The 26273-nt window shown below is 36.0% G+C and overlaps 3 protein-coding genes across 3 annotated transcripts in view; 1 reads left to right on the forward strand and 2 right to left on the reverse strand.

Moving 5' to 3' along the window:
- Positions 1-273: 273 nt before the first annotated feature.
- On the reverse strand, positions 274-5009 carry nagk (N-acetylglucosamine kinase). Its single transcript, XM_051899589.1, has 10 exons — positions 4646-5009; positions 4365-4449; positions 4180-4278; positions 3954-4095; positions 3748-3858; positions 2340-2452; positions 2163-2250; positions 1985-2082; positions 1819-1897; positions 274-799 (listed from the first exon to the last, which is right to left on the reverse strand). Exons 1-10 carry the CDS (start codon positions 4672-4674, stop codon positions 609-611), a joined length of 1035 nt encoding a protein of 344 aa, XP_051755549.1. The 5' UTR covers positions 4675-5009; the 3' UTR covers positions 274-608.
- A 1166-nt stretch (positions 5010-6175) lies between these two features.
- On the forward strand, positions 6176-22683 carry dok1b (docking protein 1b). The gene is made up of 5 exons (XM_051899585.1): positions 6176-6638; positions 16477-16770; positions 17108-17198; positions 19596-19768; positions 21021-22683. The coding sequence occupies exons 1-5, from the start codon at positions 6582-6584 to the stop codon at positions 22131-22133; spliced, it is 1728 nt and encodes a 575-aa protein (XP_051755545.1). The 5' UTR covers positions 6176-6581; the 3' UTR covers positions 22134-22683.
- m1ap (meiosis 1 associated protein) overlaps positions 22100-26273 on the reverse strand; it is a 38918-nt gene continuing 34744 nt past the window's right edge. Inside the window, exon 10 of the mRNA XM_051899586.1 lies at positions 22100-26270. Coding sequence (XP_051755546.1) covers positions 26103-26270 — 168 coding nt within the window. The 3' untranslated portion in view covers positions 22100-26102. The remainder of the gene's footprint in view (positions 26271-26273) is intronic.

Raw genomic sequence — 26273 nt, forward strand, 5'->3', positions numbered from 1 at the left:
ATTTTAGTCATTGTCAAGTTTGAGTACAAGTCCACCCAAGTCCTTCCGAGTTCAGAATTGCACTCGAGTCCATGTCCAAGTCGTAGCAGCCCAACTCTACTATTCCCTGTACATAATCTTTTTTACTTCATCCAAAAGACTGCCCATTAAGAAACAAATGTTTTTACTACACTAAAAATGTACATATTTCGATTTTATATTTAAATAAAAATTATACATTTTTTATTTTCAAATTACCTATAGGAACCTATAGTTTTTAATGACAAAAAAAAGTGCTTTTGTAAATGTTTATTAACAAAATTATTCCACCATATTTACCAAGATTTTACCATATTTATATCAAAAATGTTCAGAAATTGCTTTTTTTAATTAAAAAAAAAAAAGGTACATGTATGTGCATTTAATAGGAAGCCTTCAAAATTTGGGGGAGATTTATATCATAGATACATATAATAAGTTGATTGATAAGATATGGGTGTTTAAGAAACAGCACCACCAAGAGGAAAGTCTGGAAACATTTCTCAGTCAGTTTAAAAACAGGAAGTTCTCATTTCAGATCAACATAAAACTGTAGCGGCAACTCTCATCTCAGGTCTGTTTCTTCCCGATCACTGATTGAAGGTGTGGCTGAAAAACACATTGGCGTTGGCTGAGTAGTCCATAGGGAGGCTGGCTCCTGCATTCTCTGCCCCCATTTTAGCGCCACCTAGAGCAGAGGACTGACGTAAAGTAAGCAGGCTGTACTTACAGAAGTGACTGAAACCATGAGCCTGAGCCTGTGAGAGGACCTGAGTGAAACCTGCAGCACAAAAACACCAAATCACAATGTTTAGTTTATGTGAATTAGGGCTGGGCGATTAAACAAATTTTATTTTCAATTACAATTTCTTGGCTTCCAACGATTACGAAAACAGGATAATCAAGATTACTTTGCCGCATTCTATTTCGCAATGATGTTTTTGCTTCATCTTGTGTTATAATTTCAGCACATCCTTTTCCCAGATTCCGCACTTCCTTAAAAATGTAGTAGTTTGCAGTCTATACTAACTGTTACATAATCGTGATCTCATTATTGACAAAAAATAATTGAGATTATAATGTTTGCCAAAACCAAACAGCCCTAATGTGATTGTGGTCTTAACAAGTCTCTCTTTTATGGTCCTGAGTAATGCGCAAATTCATACAAGTGGGCTGGGTGTCAAAACAACAGTAATTTGGCAGCAAACAAACATACAACATAGTCGTGCTGTTTACAAGAAACAAGCAAGCCTTGTGTAGGTGACATTTCTTCTCAATTTTTATTTCAAATTTCAAGATTTTATTTCAAATAGGGATGCACAATATACTGGTGTTGGGGAAAGTTACTTTCAAAAGTAATGCATTAAAATATTGCGTCACTCCCTAAAAAAAGCAACTAATTCCCAACACTGCAGGTGACCATATCAGCCGATATTACCATTTTTTTTTTTTTTTTTAATTATCATGATTATTACTCATTTAAAAAAAAAAAAAATATATATATATATATATATATATTCAAATAACTTTTTCAAACGGTCTACATTTCAAAGTTCTTTCTACTGTACATTAAAAAATTTTGATTCCTGATCAAAAGATCAGAGCTTTTTTCACTTTTTATGCAGGCAAAACAATTTGAATTTACAATATAATATTAAAAAAGATACTGGTTAAAGGCCATAAAAAATTACCAGCCACAATTTCTGTATCACTACATACTTTCGACAGGACAAATTTGAACATTCTCAGATGTGAGATTAGTGCAGGGAAGAAGAAAAACTCTATAAATACATTACACACCTGGTTTCATCAGTTCCCAGCTGCGCCACACAGAACCGACACACAGAACAGGCAAGCCAAGCTCACCAGAAAACAAATCCTGAATGAATGAGAGATGACAGTGACAAATGATCAGAAAAAGAAGTGAGAATGGCTCTATTACTGTGGGTGTTTTTTTTTTTTTTACCTGGTGTACTTTGGGCAGGACAGCTACAATGTGCTGCGCGAGGGCTTTTCCAGCCTCCGTGAACACGTGTTGGCACAAAGCATCACCAGCACTGCCACCTGATGCACACACAAACAGTCAAAATGTGTGACGTAATGCATTGCACACACAACCTTAGCTGCATTCATTAGTAGCATACCTTCAGCTAGTTTCCTACAGAATCCTGCGAAGTGTGACTTCTGAAAGTTTCTGTACAAATGAGGAAGCATTCCCATCAAATCCGACACCTGGAGATGAACATGACAAGGAAACACCATTATTTCTATTCCAAGTATCAATTTAAGCACAAAATTAAATCAAATGAACAAGTCCTAACCTGGAAATATTCTTCCATGGCCTCCTTAACATAGGTGATATCATGAGGAGATTTGACGAGGTTATCTCTGGCATCAAAGACGGTTTTAACAGCCATGTGAGAAATCCAGTATGCTACAGGAAGATAAAGACAGAGAAAAAGAAAATCTTAGGCCCTGTTAATATTTGGTAATAACATCCATCTTGGATGATCAGATCAGTTCAGAAAGGGCCGATACATATTGCTGTTTTACGAGTTCACACTTACAAATAATCGGATAGTAAATAGTAAGCATAATAGTATGCGTGTTTGGTGTGCTGTCCCAGTAAAGAGCTCCGAGCTCGGTATTTGGCCCGAACCCAGAGTACTCCCCCCGTATTTCTGGTTAGGAAAGTAAACAGGCGAGTGTGAGGAGACGGGGTGGTGGAGGGATGCTGAAAAAACTGTCGAGGAATATGGGCGAGTCGACTGTGTTTATATATAGGCCTTCACTCATGCTGATTGGGTAGATATGTTGATTACTGATTGTTGATAGCTGGCTGAAATGACGTGATGATTAGTCAGATTATTTGAACGTTGCTCCTCCTGAACTTTGTTAATAAAACATCATTTAGACCTGGTAGCCTGACATCAGACAATGCATGTACAGTAAAAGTCTGGGGTCAGTATTTTATAAATACTTTTAATTCAGCAAGGACACATTCATTTCATTAAATGTGACAGAAAATATATTTTTAAAGTTACAAAAGATTTATATTTCAAATAAAGGTGGTTCTTTTGAACTTTCTATTCATCAAAGAACACTAGAAAAAAAAATGTATCACGGTTTCCACAAAAATGTTTTCAACATTCTTAAGCACCAAATCAGCATTTTAGAATGATTTCTGAAGGATCATGTGTCTGAAAACCGGAGTAATGATGCTGAAAATTCAGCTTTATTATCATAGGAATAAAATAGTTTTAAATTGTAACATTATTTCACAATATTACCGTTTTTACTGTATTTTTGATTAAATGAATGCAGCATTGGCGAGATGTTCAAAAACATTTAAAAACCGACCCCAAACTTTTCAACAGTAGTGTAAACCCCTAGTTTTAGTACAATGACTACCCAATAAGTAAGTAGTTAATCCTTAGCTATTGCACAGGACAAATTTGTGTCTCTGAGCATATTTACACTACTTTCCTAAAAGGTATGTGGATTACAGGGCTCCCAAACTTCCATGGACTGCAATCTCATCAGTAAAAATGCATGAAGTCACCGAGCGTAAATATGACCACCTCCGAATTTGGTTTGAATGTGTGCCTGAGCCTTTGCGAGGAATTTATTTGTAAGATTAAGATAAAATCTTTCTAAGATAAGACTGGGTGTGTGTGATCACAGACACAGTGCTGTGACATCAGTCGGTTTCTCCTTCCACATGGTTACCTGAGCCCTCGTCTCCCATCATGTGACCCCAGCCCCCACAGCCAACCTGTGTGCCATCTGGATTCACCAGCTTGCAGTTTGAACCAGTGCCTGATATCACTACTATTCCTCCTATGACAAAGAGACAGAAAAAGAAAAAGTTAGGATGACAGTTGTGTTGTGAGATTCTTTACTACTTCTGGTTGCAAATACGCTACATATAATACCATAGTCACTGGCAGTTGCCATAGCACCAATGGCATCGGTGGTAATGAAATAACTTTGACTCAGTTTAGGGTATCTCTCCCTCATGTCATCAATCAGCTTCTGGATAGCAGTCTTCTGCTCTCCACCACTCAAAGACATGCCCTGTCAACACACAATGTAGACAATGTCAAAGGGACCTGATGAAGGTGAATATGTTGAGGATTACTGACTGATGCATCGCCTCACCAATGAACAAAGTGGTGTGTCCGGGTCCAGCCCTGCCTTGATTTTAGCCTTCTGGACCATGTCGTTGATACCATTGATACAATTATCAACACCAACCAACTATAATGAACAGAAAATGCTGTAGATGGACTCAAGTACACAATAGATAACTTCAGTCTATATTGAAGGATGTTCTCTGATCTCACCCAGTGGTTTGTACATGGTCCATCTGTCTCAGCGAGGATATGTCCCTCAGCAGAAACCAGCACTGCTTTAGAGTGTGTCCCACCACTGTCAATCAAATTCTCTCATTCATTACTCTGAAGCTACTGTCACTTTCATTTATTCATTCGCAAACGACTGGCAGGAAGAACGCGCTTAGAGCAACGCCCATCATAATGCTTTTTAATACAACGGTTTTTATTTTAAAATGTCATTAAAATGGATTATATTCGTTTTCATAATAATGTTTTTGTCATAAACTCACCCCTCCACTCCTCCGTACACAACGCTCATCTCGACTGCTTCCTCTTTAGTCACATGACCGATCACAGTCAGCTGCTTCAAACAACTTTCAGTGCATAACACAAGGACTTTGACAGATAGCTATTTTTTTTATTACCTAAATTCACATAAAATCTCTCTATCTCATCTCTCTATATCTAAGTGAAGATAAGATAATATGATTCGGGGTTTTTTGTCATATTTCATTTTTATTTTTTCCAGAATTTTTTAATTAAAGGTTTGTTTGTATTAAAACAACCATTATAAACATAATTAAACAATGAACACACAATTGAAAATTATTAAAATAATTATTAAATAATTAAAAAAACATCCATGCATCACAAACTCTGACCAATAGATGGCAGCATTATTGAACGAATCCCTTCTGTACAAAGTCTCTCACGATCGCAGATGTACTATGAAATAATTAAATAGTTTTCTTTTATCCAATTAATTTTTACTATTTACATTATTTGCATTGTAAACTTACAAATGCATTCTTAAAAATGTTGATGGATACAAGACAAGTACAAAAATACAGCTACAGAAATGAAAAATATTTTCAAAATTTGGTTGACTAATTTGGTTTGCTTTTGATTCTGATCTTAACTCTGAGAATGGAGTTGAGGTTTTTAACCATTCAGGTTGAACAATATGAATTTCTTCTATTTTTCCCTGGCTGGGGTCAGGATTTCAGATTTCAACTCTCTCTCTCTCTCTATGTATATATATATATATATATATATATATATATATATATATATATATATATATATAATCATGTTTCTTTGTTCTGCTGTAGTTTAGACTTTTAATGTTTGCTATAAAAGCTGGAAATTATACATCTATACCATAACTTCCTGGCAGATTCAAAAAAAAAAAAAAAAAAAAAACTTTTGCTGCAAAATTATGCAAAAAGGTGTAAAATATCACTGATTTGTTTGTACATTTTGAACTTTTACTGCTTTAACCCATTATACATGCTTCCATAACTATCACAACTTTACCATGGCGACATTAACCAGCACGATTTGCACCAGTGTTTAATTTATAATAGAAAATCAAATGTTTACATTTGCACAATATGTACAGTACAATATCAAGGATAAAAGAAAAACAAATCATTTGATCTACAATATGAAAACACATGTGTGGGAAAACTCTATGAGGCAGCCCAATGAAGGACATGGATCAAATGCTTAGACAAAACAGTGCATTCTTCTCTAAAAATAAAAAGACTAATCATATAAGTCAATAGGACACCCTGGATTTTTTCCTCATTATTTCAGTGCTAAATGAATGCTGTTAATGGTGGAGAAATCAAATCAATGGATGTAAATACATAAATTAAATTAGCAGTAACAGCACCTCAGCATAACAACTGGCAGTCATAAATTAGCAACATCAAACTAATAATAATGTTGTCAGTGAAAAATCACAAGACAGGTGCTGCACCTGTCTTGTGATTTTTTTTCTCTGACGCCATTATAACAGGCATTATAACACAGACATTACGAAAGCTATAATAACTGCAAGTGAAAAGAGATGGTTTCAGGCGTCATGCTTTGCCTATGTTTGGGTTGAGGAGTAGGTGGGAGGAAAGGCTGTAGGCGCGCGCGCGCTTCCTCTATCGCGAGGAGAAGAGAGAGAGAGAGAGAGAGAGAGAGATCAGCAGCAGAGCAGCGTCTCAAAACTCAGGACCAGCAGTATGAAAACACTCTGTTATAACATTTCGCTTTTTCCCTCCAAACATTCATTTAACCGTTAGATTAATCTTAATGATTTCCCGTCGAAACGCCCCTGAAGCAAAAGTTTGCCAAGCGGAAGTTCGCGCGGTAGGAAATCGGAAAAAAGTCTAAAGACTGAGAAATATATTTATCCTTTATCTTGTTGTGCCGCGGTAGAGTATTTTAAAAATGGACACTCACGTTAAGGAGGGACAGCTGTACGTCCAGCATCAGAAGTTTGGAAAGGTAAGAGCTTGTCTCATATATTGTTTGATTTGAGAGTCAATGACTTATGACGATGTCTGACATGATAAACAGGAGTATCTCACTAGTTTAAACACATGTGTCAACTTCTTACACATGTCATCTTTGTATTCTTGTTTGAAAAACTTTATATACATTTTTTTTTTCTCACAAATTTTGATTCGGTGACTTATGTGGGGTAACCATCAAGTAAAATAAATAAATAAATAAATTAACAACAATTTTTTTTTTTTTTTTTTTTGGCACCTTCAATACACTTGAGTGTGCACACATTATTTTGCAATGCAAAGTTTTCAAACATTTATCAAATTAAAAAGTATTGTTTTAAACATTTTTAACAAATGTAGAGCATATCAAGACTTTTTTAAGATCAGTCTTTTCTATGAAATGTCAAAATATGATAGGCCTGTTGAAAAAAGTTGCATTGATTTTGTGCAACACTGACTTTGGTAGACAAGTTTTTCTTCAAATATTACTATTATTTTAAAACAAAATTGCACAACAGCTTTTTCTTTAAAGAAACAATAATGAAAATGTATGCGTAACCATACAATTTTGTGATGCACAGACTTCCAGTCTGAAAATATAAATATGTACTTTTAAGTATGTTCTTTTAAGTAACTTTAAAAGTGCATCACATTACTGATGTGCCAATATTTTAATACCAATGTTTTAATATTTACAAATTCAAATTTATCCAATCATATAGAGAGTGACAGTAGAAAGAGGTCCTATAAAATCAACCAAAATGTTTTAAATGTCAACATTTAAAAAAAAGAAAGAATCTAAATTAACATTGAAGACAATTTAAGTAGTTTCTTTAACAGTAAGAAAGAATGACTTATCTATTCCTCTTCTGTGTCATGAGATTGTCACATGAATGAGTACATCAGATCCTGTGCTACAGTGCATCTTCAACTTTAAACTGACTTCATGCGTATTCTATGTTTTTGGGTCAGTAACATAAACATAGATTCCTTTTCTTTTTCATGAGTGATATCTAACCACTGAACAAGGTTATAGCCTACATACATGCGGCCAGCTGTGTCTCTAAATAATTTCCACTCTCTTCTCTGTCCACGTGCAGTGGAAAATGCTACATCACAGACACATGACCACAAAAGGCTCTGTTTTGTTTTCTCTCTCATTGAATATGTTAGGCATGTATTTTTGTCGTTCTTTAGACATTGATATGAGTCATATGTCTTTAGTCAGACCTGTGTTGGATCAAAAACATCTTGCTGGAGCATTGGCTTGTCATTAATTCATTATTCACTACTTCCTCTGTCTATCTCTGTCTGAAACGTCTTTGTTATATGGAAGTAAGCAAATTACGAACACACAGCACAGCTACATGTATTTAGCCTCAGGCAACAGCAGAAATTCAAACTGAGGATAATACATTAATGCTGCCATTCATACATGCAGGTTTTTCTCAGATCAGGAGCACATGAACGTTGTAAGAAGGTTATAGCTTAGTTTACAACTAAATAGCCAAATACAAGATATATTGTCAACTATAACACTAGTTTTCCAGGACTAAAAGTAAACTTGTGTGCTTGGTGATGCCTCTTTAGAGGCTGATGATAGACTCATAGTGTGATGACTGAATCACATGCTGTTGTGAGAGTTGTTGTTTTTTGTCTACAGATTAATAGTACTATCTATACATGCAGCAGAAATAGAGTTCAACTTAACAAATGTAAAAGAGTGAATAAGAAATGTATGATTACAATTGTAATGTACCGAAAATGTGTTTTCTGCACAATGCGAGTGTCAGTCCCTGGCATCGTGAAGACATGATTGCACTTTTGGGGGACATAAAACCTCATGCCCTTCACTGATGTAAGGTTTTTGTTTAGTAATGAAAGTTTGGATAGTTGGAGGCTGGAACAACGCAACATGTCACTGGGTTTGTGAGACACACTGTCAAAAAAACAAACAAACAAAAAAAAAAAAACGGAAACGCAAGGTTGGACAATAAAAATAACATGACAATGTTGTATGAAAGTACATGTACCATGTTTGACAACTCTGTGTAAGGTGTGCAAAGTAAAACATTTGACCAAACAAAGCAGTTGCTTTTATTCTTTTTCTTAGTACTATCAATTATCTTTATTTAATTTGCCTTACCATAGAGAGCTGTTTTCATTTCACACCCAACATTAGCATGAGCACAGCCATGATTGAACAGTTTCTCTATTCTCTGAACTAACAAGAGCTAAATCCATGGTAGTCAGGTTTCAATATTTCGAACACTACATTTGTAAGACCTGTATAAATGTTTTTATTTTCATATTCATGAGGTCAATAACATTGCCAAATACAGCATGCAACAAGCACATAACCTGTTTTAGTAACTGCTTGTCCATATATGGAAATGTTACCACGTAGATCTCTTATGTAACACAATGGTGTGTCATACACATTTCTGTTTCACATTTTCAAACTCTTTCCTTCAGACAGAGACTAAACATCAATTTGTGCTACTGTACAAAAGCATGAATATTCATTGAGCACTGAGGTGGTTTATAATTGGTTGACGGTTGCTTAACCCAATGTAGAACTAAACCCTTTCAAAAAATTGTGAAATAGGGCTAACTTAAGTGTAGTTTAAAACCCCTTTTGGAGAAATGTTGGAATTTCATATCACATAACTCTGGAGAAAAACGGTATCTCTGTATTGTTTGAAACACAGCCTTTACTGCATGCCGTAATTGTGTGAAGCATATATTGTGACAGGGCAAACAGTTTACAGTCCTTAGACTCGTTTGTGTATGGAGGAGTGATATCTTTTGCCTGGCACACCTTGGCCTTTGCTCTTACTTTTACTACAGTTCAAGAAACTTTAGAGTACCTGAGCACTCTATTTAATAAACAACCAATATAAAACACTACTGAATATAGTGTTGTCATGATACCGAAATTCTGACTTAGTAGGGTTATGACTTAGTATGAGTTCGTAGGGGTGGGGGAAAAAGTTTGGAAACCCCTGGGAATGTGTGAAAGCAATATATATATATGCACTTTTTTCTTTTGTAGTCAAATGTCAGTCTTATAGCTTTCTTTTTTGGAGACATACTCAAATACACAAATTGGAAAATTTGTTTTACCACTGTCTTGTTCTTTTTTTTTATCTCTGGTCTCTGTTACTTTTATTGGCAAATGGGAAGGCACACTTTGTGCAGTGAATAAAAAGTTATTTTTTCTCTCGTCATCTCTAAGTATGTCACTGAGCAACAGTCATATTTGTTTTAAAAGAGCTTTTGAGAATTATTTGAGAGTTAATATATAATTCATACTATTGAACTGTACTTTACCTTTATATCAGTATTTGGACCACAATGAGAGTTTGATAATGCAAAATATTAATCAAATCCAACTGTTTTTATATTTTCATGTTCATTTCCAATTTCATGAATGGAAATGCACGTCAGAATAGGGGTGGGCGATATGACCAAAATCTTATATCATTATATCACAGCGCTCAGAAACCATCTCTCATGCAGACAGCATGCGCATACAGAGTTCTCTTTCGTTGCTTATTGAGCTTCAACGGTTTAAAATTACTTGTTTTTAAACCGCAAAGCTTAAAAATGCATGCAAACGATAAGCTTTCCTGACCAGCACACTAACATCTGAGACTATATGCTGCATTCACACCACGTCGTAATTACCATAGTGTCGAGCTGACAAAACATGATGTTCTATTCGGGGCTGTTCACGTCCTCGGAATTATGTGTTTCTATGGCAACATTATCAACTTATTATTATTATTATTATTATAAGTAATTTTTGTGATTGACCCTTGCTTTGGTCTAATTCTATGTTTTTCAGTGTGCAGACAATTTTGGCTTTTTGGTTGATCAAACTTTTCTTGATTTACGCACCTGAGAACGGACTGGTTATCTTTTATTTTGGAGCGCATATAATATCACTTGAAACATTATCAACGGCTAAATGAATCTGCAGCAGTCACATGGTACAAATTTCTACCCGTTAATCGTGTCTACTGGTATATCGCCCACCTCATGTCAGAATATCTATTTGGTAATGGTAACAGGTGAATATTTTCTAAAGGAGTCATTCATTTTGGTGCCAGTGTTGGGGATCAAGTTAATGTTTTATGTATGAAAAAAAAATATATATATATATATTATTAAAGTTTGAACTTTAAAGTTACTTTCACAGTTTATCTTTCACATTTGGCTACTTATTAACAAGATGAAATCACATGTGACTGTGTCTGTGCATATCTATCAGCATATCTGTTAACTTTTACTGTTTCACATGTTTGTGCTTTGCAAGTATTAGGCTGTTACCAACAGGAAATTAATATTTTTGGGTTAAAGCCTGTATATTTGTACTGCGAGCATATTTTTATATAAGCAAGCTGTGTTCTTTTACATAATTATTTAGCCTATAGAAAGTGCAGCAAATGTGCATGCAGAAGCATACTTAAACATTTCATCAGATTAGCTTTGGATGCAGATTTGATAAAGTTATCAGTCACTCTCTTTCTTTCTGATCATTTGCATAATTTCCATCCTGCACAGTATATTCCTCAAGTGTTGCCTTATTGGCTATACAAGCTCTGTATAAATAAAATAATGCCACACCACCCCATTCTGATTAATTTGATTGTGGCATTAATTAATATGATATGTAATGTGATATGTACTGTGTAAAGTGTTCAGTTACACCAATGTTTGAATTTGTATCCACTGGCATTGGTATAGTCCTAATTCCTCATTGAATGCATCAGTCAGTCAAAAGGAAAGGGGAGTTTTTTTTAAATGAACATGGCTGCACAAACACCTGCAGAGTGGTGGAGGAAACAGTGCATGCTGGGTAATCCCACACATCATCCTTACCACATTGACATCTGCTGTCTGTACAGTATCTGATGACATTGCGCAATGGTCAAGTGTTGGAGTCTGTCTAAAAGGTAGACACATTTGTGATTTATTCTATGGAGTTCAGTTTATCTGATTTTTGCATGACAGATAGTAGTCAGTTCACCATGTGCTCAGGTGTGCTGTATTTTAAAGCATGTGGCATTGTGGTAATTGACCCTTCGCTAGGAGTTTGATTGACAGGCAATCTAACCAATCATAACGCCAAATCCACCATTTTGTCCGACAAAGCAGTCAGGGGAGTTAGCAGATTAACGTAGGTGGACTTGAACTTGAAAAATGGTGTGTACTGACATCTTTTCGCGATTGAAACAACATTCCTTCTCATGTTCATTCATGTTTATTTGATGCTATAAATGAACTAGTAGGGAGAGACGATCGGTTCACGAGCTGTTTGAACTGAGGGCGCTGCAGCGATCTGTCACGACACATTAAAGAGCCACAAAAAGGTATTTATTGTTTAAATTTCTCTAAAAATGACAAAATTTGAGACTTTGTTTCATATTAAAAGTAGCGTGCTCTGTCTTGTCTGTCCATGCGTTGTCAGTGTCCTCTTTGCTCCGCAATGTATTTTTCACTGCGTGAGAACATGATGTGTGGCGAGAGATCGGCATGGCTTGTCGGACATAGCAACAGTAACTAAAGGGGGCGGGTGACCCTTCCCATGATGGGTGCTATATGTGCTGTGAACTCCTGTGACTGTCTTGTTGTGTAAAAGAGGTTGATTAAGGCAGATAAGATACATGAATGACCCAACAAGACTCTTATTCAGTGCGCTGAGAGTTACTATATTGAGGAATGTGGACTTGTGAATAGAATCTGTGGTGAGGGAAGTTGCCATTAGAGTGAAAGCATAACATTTCCACATAGTTTCATTGCTAATGGCTTACAGTAAACTCATTTTGTTCTTATGCTAAAACATACCTGCATGAAGCAAAAACTGCAGATGTACTGAATGAACCCTTATAAGCTATTCGGGGTCTTTTTGACCCCAAATGACGTTTGCTGTAATATTTTTTTTGGATAAAATTGCTCCTGAAAATCAGACACAACAGAACACATAGCAGAACACGCATAGACAGAAATAAAGTGGCAACACTTTAAAACAGCCACAATGCAAAATGCTCTCAAACACAAACTCAAATAAAATCAGCCAAAATGCAGAAGCACTACAAAAATAAAGTGGTGACACCATGTCATGACACGTCCAACATGGAGAACCACAACCACACAGACACACACACACACACACGAATATATTAGTGAGACTATAAAATGTGCTGTTATAATTTGTCAAATAAAATCATCCAAAACTGGTTATAGTGATAATTATTTTACTTTTAAAACTGTATTTTCCAACAAATGGCAAAAATCTTACACTACACCATGGCAAATTGTCCATGTTATCTCCATGAATAAAAATTAGAAATGTGGATTTTTTTTTAAAGTGAATTTTACATAAATGGTTATTTTGAAAAAAAAAAAAAAAAAATTAAAAAAAACTTTTTTAATTTGATATAAATTTAAAACTGTACAAATGTAGAGTAAAAATATTAATAAAATGAGTAAAATTACAAAAAACATTAATTTGATACACAATCACATTTTATTGTCTGGGTTCTCTAGAGACCCCAACATCCTGAGTGTACATCCCAAACGGATAGCTTTATAAGGCTTAAAATGCAAATTTACTCCCTGACAGTAGGTGACGCTTATGGAACAGCAGCGGTATATCATTTCCTTTGTTACCACCGTACGCAAAGCAGCTCTTCGCTTATAAACACTACTTTAATTGGCATTATACAGAGGTAGAGGAAAAGAAAATGCCATCAAAACTTTTCTGAAGATAGTCATACAGAGATACATTCATATAAACCCCAACCCCCAGTTCAATATTTTTATTTTCCTTACAATATTTAACGCATTAACGAACAGTCAGCTTGCTACTGGTATATTTTCTCTGCCAGTTCATCTGTGCTCTCCTCTCCTCTTTGCATTGTCTTTGTTTTCCATCTCTGGCCTGTGTTAGCGTCCTGTTTACAGACTTTGTAATATTTCCACACAAATGATATTTGGGAAATGATTACAGTGCAGTTTGTGTACAAGTCAGGAAATGTGATTAGTTAAAACAAAACAATCGAAACCAGTTGATGGCTGGTCGACTGGTCTAATCTTAGTGAAGGGACAGATATTACAACAGGATCACTTGGGATAAAAATAGATTCCTGAAACTTTTTCCAAATGCTATGCAGTCCTTTGTTGTGGAAGAGCATCTTTTTTGCATACCTTCCAAAGCATTTTAACATTTGGGAAGTAGCTTTTTATTTTAACGTGATTTAATGCCATAACACGTAATTATGTTAATTCTAAAGCCTGATCTATGATAAATGATTGTCTTGATATGTAATGACTTATGTAGTTAGCTGTTTACTGAAATGTCAGCTTCACATTGTTCTTTTTAGTACCATGAAAACAACTGTTATTCAAATTGTGATTAAATTATATACAGAAAGTGATCAAAGCTGTTAATCTTTTTAGTTCATTGCAAGTTCTGCTCTCTTGCCAAAACCCCCACAGCAACTGTAATCATAATTGCATTTTCATATAGTTCCACATAGGTATACGCTCATAATCAACTGGTTAAACATCAACATCAGTATTTTTACCGATTAATACTATCAGTTAAACGGTTTAAAAAGTAAATGAAATAATTTTTAAAGTAATTTTTCAAGATATTCTAAAATGTTTGCTGCTTGGTTTAAAAATTATCTACATATAAAATTGTGTTTTTGAAAGAAAAAACAAACAAACAGATAATTCACATTTTATTACATTTAGAAATAATGTAAAATACCGGTAAATAAAGCGAAATGTTTACAAATATTATAAACATAGCTATAGGCCAGTTTAGTTCCCCTCACTCCAAATCATTTTTTTCAATTTAACGGTATTCAGAACAGAACAAGAATGAAAAATATAAAACTTCAAGCCAAAACAAATTCATTTAAAGTGAAACTGAAACAGAAACCGCCGTTTGGCTTACGTAACCTACCGCTCTCATTTAGCACAAATCCAAATGTTTCCGTTTTGTGATGTATTTGCATGCTAAACTATTATTTACTATGTAAACTAGGCTTTGTACTTCACTCGCGTTACAATATCCACGTAAAATATCATCCTTCACATGTGCAAATATTGTGCTTGGCTTAACAGTGGGGTGGTGCTCACACTGAATGGCACAGATTGCACTACGGACTATTTGAATTGAGCAATTGTAACTTTTTATATGTTCGTATCGCTGTATTTTATTTTTATAATGAACAGGCTGTGTTCATTTTCACAGCCTGTTAGCAGTGCTAGAACTGATATGTTGTGTGTGTGTGTGCGTGTGAGGCCCTGGCGTGATCACTTGAATTTTTTCCTTATAACAGAGGAAACAACTTAAAATACTACTCCGTCATTTATAGTCATACAGATAAGAGTAAGACATTATTCAAACTCTAAATTTGTTTACTCACAATAAAAACAAAACAGGTATATTCTGCTTTTTTTTTCCTTTCACAGAAGCGCTGCATGTGCGTGATGTGACAATGTGTGAATCCTCATGTTCTGTTGTTTATGCTGCTATTTGCACAAACCCCTGGAAAACAAATTTTGATATTTATAATGGGTCGCAGTCACAGACACCTATTCATTCTAATTTAATTTAATTCTAATTTGACAATGTTGTTGATTAACGGTTAATGATCAGTTAACAAGCGTCAGTTGTCGGTTAGGAAAAAAAAAAACTAAATGAACATCTCTAGTTCCACATGTATAATATTCATATTTCATGCAAAGATGTAACCCAATCATAGCTGTTTACATGAGGTCTTAAAGGAGACATGCAACTTGTACACCAAAATGTCAAAAACAGGGTAGAAAATTATTTCTGAATTATGACTGCTGTTTTGACGTAAAAATTTTACCAACATTATTAGTAGACTTTGGTAGTGTGTACTGTACACTGCATTAGTTTATTCAAGCAACTACACATCTGCATCACAATATTGAATCAGCTTGAAATACTTGTGCTTGAAGATCATTGTCTTTTCTTGTTACGTTACAAACAATATGAGGAACTGACCCACACTCACCCTCTCACACACACCCATACACACATAGATGTCTTTTGTTTGCTGCAGAGTATGCTTTTTGTTGTCCATCTGGAGGAAGGGGCTTAGAAGTCATTGTCAAGTTCCTCTAGTTGACCTCAGCATTATGACCCCACATGCTAAATAAAGAAAGTGATGCAAGTTTGACAAAATTGTACAATTGTACCTCTTGTACAAAATTCTAGATTTTATGGCCTTGATTTTAACAATGATTTGCAGCTAAATGGAAGTTTGTTTTTAAAGTCGCAATGTAACGAAAGTAGCGACAGATCTTTTCTTCCATATTCCATATATGCGAGTGAAACTAATTATTGAAAAAGAAAAATGTACGGCAGGGACCTGGTTCTATCCATTGGTTGTTAATTGGATGGAGGCATATCTGAACATGCGGTTGATTTTTAACAACAGGATGGCATTTAACCAGACTAAATAATTGGAGGATTCCAGTATACATCACCAGTGAAAAGTCTGCCATTGTCTAATTATGACATTTTGATTAAAAATTACAAGCTCAAAATAATATATTTTTTTTAAATAAAATAGATAGGGTGAATTTTAATTTAATGGACATGACCTATATTCTGTGTATGTGTCTGTTTAGTTTCAAACTAACAGAAATAGTTTAATAGTTGTGTATGTATTTTCAGAAGTTTTTAGACCCATGAGTGAATAATAGTTGATTTTGCCTAAGACACTGCCAGATCTTCATAGAAGAGTACAAACTTCCTCTTCTCCCTCTCTCCTTTTTAGAAATGGAAGAAGAACTGGTTCGTACTGTACCCAGCCAGTCAAAACGGCATCGCACGGCTTGAGTTTTATGATTGCTCGGGCAGCGCCAGTGATAAACCTAGCACTAAGAAAATGGACAAGAAGATAATCCGTCTGTCAGAATGCATCAGCATACTCCCTGCTGTCACTGAAACCTGCCCCAAAGAAAACATGGCTGCCTTCTGTGTGGAGACCAATGACAAGACGTACGTCTTTGCAGCTGAGAAATATATTACCAATGAGTGGGTGGAGAAGATGTGCGAGATTGCTTTTCAGGTGAGACGACATCATGGAGACTTTTAAATGGTTAAAGGTTCTATGTGGTTAACGTTTGTAACTTCGCCCTGGAATCTGAAGAAGAACGAGAGATCTGGGTTTTTTTTTTTTTTACAATCTTACAATAACTGATAGTAGTTTTGCCAGTTTAACAATGAATGAATTCTGTTAAATTATATGACAAGTGTGATAACCTTTCAGCCATATTATAACAAGGTTATGGATGCAACTGGAACATTAAAATTCATTCCAGATATGTTGGGAATAACACAGCTGCACTTATACTAACTCAGCATCTTTCTTTCTGTCTCACTTTCTCTCTCTCTATCACTTAAAGGGAGGAAGTGGTTCTCTTGGTAGTTTTGACTCAAATGGACAGCAAGAGCTTCAAATGGCAGAGAATCTCATTTATTACTCCAGAGAGGAAGGTAAGAAAGGACACTGGAAGGCACAGTATGAATTTACTCATGTGTTTTAACCAACTTGTTGGTTGTGTGAGCCAGTCGGTTTTTCAATTGAGCTATACAACTCCAAGTGTTATTTCCATAATGTGCAATGAGTTTCTCAAAACGCAGGACTTGACGTCATCTCTACTGTCAATTCAGTTACTTTTTGGTTGCTAGATTGAAGTTATATGTAAATCTAGACCATCAAAACTGATCCGAGATCAGTGAATAGACAGAAATGTTCTGTTAGATGCAAATGGACTGCATGCAAATTCCCTGCTCATGTTAGTCACAAAGCCCAAAATATTAGAGCTCATGAATGTGGTTACACATTCAATAGCTGTTTCCAGAAAGACATAGTTGGTTGTGTCACTCGTTTTATTTGAATAGTCACAGAGTGAAAGGGCTAACAAGCGAAATGGAGGAAGACAGAAAGTAGAGCAGAATCTCAGGCATTTCCCCTACCCCCTCCTTCATTGCTGGCACTCGCTTCATCCAGTGCTATGCAAGGTAAACAGTTAAGGAGCCACTGTTAAGTCCACTTAATGCACAAACTACCTCTTCTCCTGCTGTGCATTCTTGAGTGTTTCTAGGGAAATAGTTTGTGAACACTTCTGTTTTTAGTAAGGGCAGCACTGACTTCCTCAAAGTGTGAGGGAGCTGACATTTAAGCCTTTGCAACAATACAGTCTTAGCACTCTGACTCAATTATGTCCTTTATATAGACCTTTTCTGGCATGATAGTGATAGTGTATGACAGTGGGCATCAGAGTGTATTGAATAATGATGGTTGGTGGCCTGTCCAGGGGTATTTTGGGTAAAAGCCAATCCAGAGATAGCCAAGACAATGAGTATAGATTACAGTGGAGCAACTTATTTTATATGTGTTATCAGTTTGCATGGGAGCATTTAGAGAAGCATAGGAAAGTAGGGTAATCGGTCATGGCCTTTAGTCTCTGATAAGCAGAAGCGTATCTGTGCTGAATTTAGCAGGGAAATAATGTACGTTACCCATCAAATGAAAAACATCCTGGTTTTACTTTTTATATTGTGGACTGTTCCTATGTGATTTGAAAAAGACCAGTGTTGGCTAATTTCCTGTGATTCAAAGAATTTTCAGTTTTACTTTTAAGTCAGAGAATCTACTTCTGTTAGTCTTGTCAGTACACAAATTTAGGGGTGTAACGATACACTCATGTCACAATTCAATACAATTCACAATACTATACTACTAAGCCAAAATGAAGTTTATTATAATTATTATTATTTTTAAGACATATGGTAAAAAGTTAATGAAATGTGCTGTTGATTAAAATGCTAAATTTGGTATTACATCAGGACTTGACTGACTTGAATGGACTTGGTCCTGGTTCTCAATGCTAAAGCTAAAAATATAGAATTATGTTAGACACATATGCTTGCACTGACTACATATGTTTAAAATAATGTAGGCCCCTTTTTAAAATCAGACATTTGGCATTATCAGCACCCACAAATACATTGCATTATTATACATTATATTCAACATTATACTGTATATAGTAGTTTAATGTAGTACTGTCACTAAAACTCTGTAAACTTTCATTTTTTCTAATGCAATACACTGTCTCTCCCTCTATTAATGCACTTACATGATAAGAAGAAACCATTTAAAACGCTTTGAATCATCATACTACTAAAACTAAAAATGCAATATGGTGATTTAAACGATGATTGTGCTTTCAATTTGAAGAGTGCTGCACCATCGCTTTTGCGCTTTAGGTGATCAATGCCTATTAAATGATCAAAAGCCTAATAAATAGTTTGGCATTCTTTCTTTCATCTTTATAATTATTCATTACAAAAATATTTTAAGAAAATATTTTAAAAACTTTTGTACGCCAAATCAGAGACACGTGGTGCAACCATCATGCAGAAACATGGAGAACAAACAAAACAGGGAATGATATCATAGAGAGAGGACCCCTGCAGACCCTCAAGGTCAATAAATAATCAGATTTGGCCTTTTTATAAAACACAAAGTTAGTAAAAATGTGATGCAACTCTCCAAAAATGTAATTTGTTATATTAAAAAAAAAAACCTTATACCTTGAAAAATAAATTTGAAAAATTTGAAAAATTGAAACATGCATATTCAGATGTATTAAAGATCTAAGGATCACATTTTTAGAATTAATAAATTGAACCTGTTCTTGAAAATTGTAATTAAAAAAAAAAAAAAAAAAAATTCAAAACCAGCATGAATTAAAAGAGTACATTAAACTTGATTTTAAAGGTTTCTTTTTCCTTTATTATGGATTTTTCTTTTTGTCATTGACCCACACACTTGCGATATTATATTTGAAGTGAACTCAGAACATCCCATTTTCCATTTTGCAGTTAATGAATTTTGGGTGAGTGTCCAGAGGACAGAAGCATCAGAGCGCTGTGGTCTCTCTGGTAATTACTGGCTCAGGGCTAATGTGGACAACCTTATTCTGAAGGACCCCAAGACTAAAAAGGAGTTACTCATATGGCCCTACAAACTTCTCCGTCGCTATGGAAGAGATAGGGTAAGTGTTATTTTCTGATTTTGAACTGTCCTAAATTAAAGCATACAAAGATTTCAAACCAATACAAAATCAGTGTGGATTGCTAAAAATGTTCAATTGCATGACATTCAGTGCCACTGAATATCATCTGTAGGAGGGTAACAAGTGATAGAGGACCTTTAAAATGGACTTAGCCTTGACTTTGTATATACATAGCCAATAGACACACACATTAGCATGTAGACAGCACACATCATGTCTAAAATTATCTAACGGCTGTTTACATTAACCCAGCATTGTTGCAGACAGCTGGCCTCATACTACAGATGACATATAAAGCAGGAACTTAAGCACTGTTGTTTCCAACTCTGCTTCCTGTCATTACTATAGAAACTGCCTTGGTACAGGAAGTTGGCCTTCCTCTATCCCTTATGAGTGGGCGGAAGGCAGAGCTAATGCGGTGAAGAACTATTGAATGCAGGTCATGATGGTTTTAAAAGATGGTCCTACTTTATATTAGGTGTCTTTAACTGCAATGTACTAATGCCAGAAAAATTGCTAGGTACAACACACTTATTGTGTTAATTCTGTATTGTGAAACACTTTTGCTGTTATCAAGGTGGGATACAGGTAAGATTAGGGACAGGTTTACTTTGGTATGTGTAGGTTTAAGGAGTAAGGGTCAGGTCAACAGAAAAATTAAGTACAGATTTAATTAAATGCAGGTATTTTAAATATAAGTAAATGTAAAAACAGGCATTTACACAAAAAGTGCATTATATCAAATTAATAATTTAATGTTATTATATAGTAGTTAAAGACACCTAATATAAAGTGGGTCCAAAAAGATCAATAAGTCCAGTGTGCTGGGTCCATATTTGTTTTTTTCAAGTAAGATGCTGATATGTTCATTTAAAGAAGGTTCATTTAAATAGCAAGTATTTGTGTATACGGTAATTTCATCTCAACCAGAGGTCCCCGGCTAAAATTTTTGATTTTGATAATTTTGTTTTATTCTGGTGAAAGAAATACATAAATGAAGAAGAAAGCCAAAATATTAAATGTCATGGATGTACTATTTTGTAGAGGGTCAAAATGACAATTTTAACTTGAGATTACAGGGTTTATGTCAGATTACAGGGGGGTAAAAATGACCCCCCTCTCCAATTTCTGAAATTTGGTTTATTTGACACAGAATGACCCTAAAAGAGAATTAGAATTAAAGTGAAGAAATGTCACTAACATTTTGTCACATTTCTGACATGCTCTGCAGGTTATGTTCTCTTTTGAAGCCGGGCGACGCTGTGAATCTGGGCCAGGGAACTTCACCTTTGAGACAAAGCAGGGGAATGAGATATTTCACATTGTTGAGGAATCCATTCGGGAGCAGAAAGCCCAAGCTGAAGAACGACATCAAAGCTTTCCATCATTAGACTCTGACTGCCCAGCTCTCCAGCAGATCCGTGCTGCCATCTCAGAAGCAAATAGTCGTGAACCAGATGGAGATTCTGGTGGTAGCAAGCCTGGGTCTGCGGATGGTGTCTTTGGTAGAAAGGAGGATGGGAAAAACTTAAAGGGCCGAAGCCTTCCAGAGCCGCCACCTCCAGTTGGTGGGACCCCGCCACGATCTCCCATGCCTCGTGGGTCCAAAAATCTGTTAGAGGACCAAGGGAGTCTCTACTCGGAGCCTGCTGACTCTGTACGTGCGCCGCCCTCTCTAGGAGACTGTTTGTACTCGGACCCGGTGGACAGTATCAAAGTCATACCTACTCCTATCCCACGCCTCAGGCCGACAGGCGAAGAGGGGGGTAGCCGCCAGGGCACAGGAATCAAGCCTGAGCCGTTCTACTCAGACATCTATGATCAGATCAGTCTGGAGGTGCAGAGGACAATGTCATTGGGATTCGATGGGCGAAGCAGGCACCCTGCAGATGGAGGTCCAACAGAGCACATTTATGATGAGCCAGAGGGACGTGCCGGATCTGCACTGCCTATCATCACGCTTTATGATGAAGCACGGTTTGAAATGCAACCCTGGAAAACCAGGGGAATGGAGGAGCCTCAAGGTCACGAGGTGGCTCAACAACCTGTGCCAATGCCCAGACCAAAAGGCCCCAAACCCATCACAGCACCCAAACCAAGCAAAGTAGCACTGCCCAAGAAAGACCCTCTTCTGCTGCCTCAAAATAAAGCCAGTGCTAACCTGAACAACAATAACAGTAGCAACAGCCATGACAACAGCATGGAAGTTGGTAGAAGAGGTGCTGGTGCTGGAAACATCATGGAGATTTACAGCAAAGTATCTAGACATCAGCCGCCTCCAAATGCGTGGCATCCTACCACGCAGTCTCCAGACATCATCTACGACAACTTAGGAGACATTTGACTTAAACTTTGTCGACATTTAGGCAGTCACGGATAAAGGAAATCCGTCCACGTTAAGAAGGGAGTGCTCAGTGTCAGGGCTCAGACTGAAACCTTAGTCATGTAGTCACTGACTGACAAACTGTCTGAGAACTAAGACTATACAAAACTTTTGTGTGGATAATGCCCTCTGAAAGGGCTTGTATTGGCATATGCCAGAGTTTTGCACTTCTTGGGCAAAGTAGTCATGTTTTGTAAATCTGAGTCTGTGACTTATGTATCGGAAGAGATTATGAAGCATTTGTCATAACACTTGGTGTTGTTGTCTAAACATTATCTGACAAATCCAATTTAATTGTTGAAGTGCAGAGACTTCACTGGCAGGTCAGTTATTGCACGTACAAACCTTGCATTGTTTTGCATGGAGATTGTAGCAAAAGGATACTAATCCACTGCCGTGTGTGCTTGTGTGTGTGTGTTTTATATGTATGAGTGTATGCGGATGAGTCAGCAGCTGTGCTGTTGTTCAACATGATCATGATGATGATAATAAAAATTATAATACAAGAGAATACTTTTCCCATTTCCGAAAATGTACAAGTATATGCACATCCTAGGAAAAATCTGGACTTGGTTTGTTAAGGGGGCATGAAAATTACCCTGAATGCCCTATCCTTCACTCTCAGTCCCTTATTCATCTAGTCCTCTTTCGTCCTGAAAAGTGTCTGACATCTGAGGGATAATCCTGATGCAAAGTGAATATTAACCATCTGTGTAAAACAGTGGCCTTACTTCAGATGGAAGTTGGCTGAGTTAATATGTGTCTGCCTGGCAGTGTGTGAAGGTACAGACTGTTCCCTGTCCTGTTTTCTTTCTCATTGGCCCTCTCACTTATTTCCTTTTGTCCTCTCTCCAGTCTCCCCCAGTCTTTTCTTCCACTGCTAAAGTTTTTTTTCTTTTAAGTGGACCGCCAAAATCTGATCTATTCATCACATTCTGCTGTATTTTTTCAATGTTTGGTGCTCTTAAGCAGAAAAGCAGTGAATGTGTTGACAGAGCCGAGTCTTTCATCTAAAAAGAATGCATTCATTTGGTCCAAGGTCTGGCTAAGCATAGTTTACCATCATACTGGGTTGCAGTGGTACATTTTAACAGCGGATTACTCATAGGTATTAAAAAGGAAGTGGACTGGCACCTTTTTTCCTCTCTCTTCTTATTGTCATTTGCAATAAGTATCATTTTTTAATTTAATTTGACTTTGACGGTTATTTGTCTATTGAATTACTTGTTGTTGGATATAATACAAACATACTGAGTAAATATTTGAGACGAGCTAAATTTGGTGTAAACTTGGTTCATCATGCTATACACAGATGCTTTCTATTTAAAGACCCACGTTACCACCAAAACTTTAAATAGTGTATGTGTTAAAGAGGTCAAGTTATCAGTTTCAGATTTGGCATCATATGGATAAAAAAAGGTGCACACTGGTTCAGTTTGGATGCACTTCTCATGTTGTACTAGTTCCTGTTTTCTTGAATGTTCCGTTTATGTTTTCGTTCCGCTGGCCACTTAATGCTTGGATAACCAAACGGAAAACAGAACTGAGCTGTTGTTCTCTGAAGTGTGAAGCAAATGATGGGGAAGTGCATCTGTTTCTTGAAAATGCTATGTCTTTCAACTAAAGTTCAATTAAAAGAAACTCGGTGATTGAAATAAAATCTATACCGTACTTAAAAGTACACATCAATGAACATGATTTCTGTGTTAATCACCCAATATGTGCATTACTGTATACTTAAAATATACTCCTGGAATGCATGCATATTGACAAATGATTATTCAAAATTTTCTGAAAAACCTTGTTACTGATTCTTACTGTAATTAATAATATAATCAATATATGTTTAAGCAGCATTAATATATAGTAAATATTGATTATATCGTTAAATATCAGCATATAATCAATATAATCAATAATACATTGATTTATAATCAATAATATATTGATTTTGGAAAACTGAGAACGCTAAGATCGTTCTTCTATAAAAACATAAGATATAGTCAAATTTTAACAGTTCTTTTTAATGGATACCTTTTATACCTTATTCTGACACTAAAAATATATTAGGCTTGATTATTTGATTATTCATGTAAAATGTCAATTTTTAAGGTTTTTTTTTTATTTTTAAAAGTGCAAAAGACAAACATTAAACAACTGCAATTAATATTTTTAACATTTATCCAAGTAATAATATACATAGTGTTAACAATATAGAATGTAATATATAAATAAACAGTTTATAAATGTTTTTTAGCAGTATTAGTATATTGGTTTATAAAGAAAGTACAATATTAAGAAAAAATTTAAATTAAAAGGTACAGAAACAGAGAACTACTTAATTTAACAGTTTAGAATTAATAAACTGAATCAGAGATTCTGTTTAGATCTGTATTTTTAACAATACTGTCAAAATATTATAAACCCCCTACATTAAGAAAACCCTTAGCAGTAATACTCCAAAAATTATTACAATGTTTTTTCTTAACTTAAGTGATTTGGGCTCTGGTCCCTAAAACAACACATGCTAAATACATTAGTCGATCAGAAGTAAAGAGACATTTGGAAAAAAAAAAAAAAAAAAAAAAACTTTGTATCTCTTTCGTAACTACTGAACGAGTTAGGAAATTGTGAACGTAAAATATGAAAAAAGGGGAGAATGACGTGAGATCATCTCTCTATGTCTGCTTTTTCTGCCTTTTGCACAATGCCAAACCTCACCACGATGTCATAAAGGCGTAGGCGGTGCCAGGTGGGTGGAATGGCGGAAAGCTTAATGAGGCAATACATGATGGGCTCTAGTAAGAGAGGCCCATTGAGTAACATCAGAGCTCTGACCTCAGTCTGCTTTCAGAATCGCATCCCTCAGCTCTCACAACTCTAAACCACTGCCTCCAATGCTGAACCTTGTTCCGCGAGGTCGCGGAGCTTCACAGAGTGACCTCTTTCTTGTCTTTCCCCCTCTCTTTGCTCTCTGTAACTCACTGAAGGCCTTGAATTCCTGCTCAGCTGAGTACAGTGTGTTTCCCTTGAGGCTGTACTGGCAGCTTCCAAAAAGGAAGACAATGGCTCTACTTTTCCACTACTCTGGCCCTCTTCCTCCTCAACTCTCTACAGAGCTTTTTATCCACAGCATTTACACTGAGAAAGCAGTTCGCTCTCTTTAAACAGCCTTTCTTCTTGTCCTTTTACAATTCTGTGGTTTTGTATTTTATTTTTTTTCAGCAGCCTCAGCAGCTCACAACTATTATTTTTTGTCAAGATTTTCCCAGTTGCGGTGTAGCCTTTGTTAAACGGTTAGTTTAATTACTCCTCCAAAAGAGCGAAATCATGCTGTTACTATGAGGACTGAATTAATTGCAAACATTTGGGTAACAAAGCAGCTTGTTTTTTGCATACTTGGCGTCTGAGATATGAGGACTGATTTTGCAGTGTCAGTGACTTTTTTTGATTGAAAGACATTTTTTGTGGAGAAGTAATAAGGTTATTTAATTGAAGGTGTAATGTTTTTTAGATGTAAGGAGATAAATGAAGCTGTGATGTTGCACTATTAAATTGTATCTGATAACCGAGGAACAATTTACTTTTTTCTAAAGAAAAAAAGTTTTTCTTTTCTTTTTATAGTTAGCTGAAGGTGTATACTGAGTTTTTAAAACATGCTTTGTGTTAGATGAGAGAAACAGAGATGCACAAAACAGTACAGTGTTTTCTGAATAGTAAACCAAAATAGATTATATAGAACATATACATTTCAAATTAGCTGTACATATAACAGAATATATCCGGTGATGTGCAAGTATGTAACATCCTGTCTGTGGGAGTTTAGAAACGACTGCTCTGAATTCTGGCTGTGCACAGCAGTTAGTGTTAGTCAATGTGAGTGTGATTTCCTCTCACAGTGAAAGTATTATGCTCTCTCTCTCTCTCATCTTACTGGATGATCAGAGGGTCTTCCTCCTCATAGCTGTCCTGGAAAAAGAGGGCAGGGGCACAGGGTCGGGAGTGGCTGAGGTTTAGTGAAGGGCGAGGCATCTTGTTTAGAGGAATGGACGGCAGAGGGGCCACCGTGGCTCGCGCACGACTCTGAGACTGCCGACCCTG

Source organism: Ctenopharyngodon idella, chromosome 7, assembly GCF_019924925.1.
Source record: "Ctenopharyngodon idella isolate HZGC_01 chromosome 7, HZGC01, whole genome shotgun sequence".
Taxonomy (NCBI): domain Eukaryota; kingdom Metazoa; phylum Chordata; class Actinopteri; order Cypriniformes; family Xenocyprididae; genus Ctenopharyngodon; species Ctenopharyngodon idella.

Excerpts from the sequence above, each read along its gene's own strand:
- nagk (XM_051899589.1), bottom strand. The coding sequence starts at position 4,674 with ATGAGCGTTGTGTACGGAGGAGTGGAGGG. Across the intron at positions 3,859-3,953 it reads GGCAACTGCCAGTGACTATG|GAGGAATAGTAGTGATATCA; the intron begins GTATTATATGTA and ends TCTTTGTCATAG. Across the intron at positions 1,898-1,984 it reads TCCTGCCCAAAGTACACCAG|GATTTGTTTTCTGGTGAGCT; the intron begins GTAAAAAAAAAA and ends TCATTCATTCAG.
- dok1b (XM_051899585.1), top strand. The coding sequence starts at position 6,582 with ATGGACACTCACGTTAAGGAGGGACAGCTGTACGTCCAGCATCAGAAG. Across the intron at positions 17,199-19,595 it reads TTATTACTCCAGAGAGGAAG|TTAATGAATTTTGGGTGAGT; the intron begins GTAAGAAAGGAC and ends TCCATTTTGCAG. Across the intron at positions 19,769-21,020 it reads GTCGCTATGGAAGAGATAGG|GTTATGTTCTCTTTTGAAGC; the intron begins GTAAGTGTTATT and ends CATGCTCTGCAG.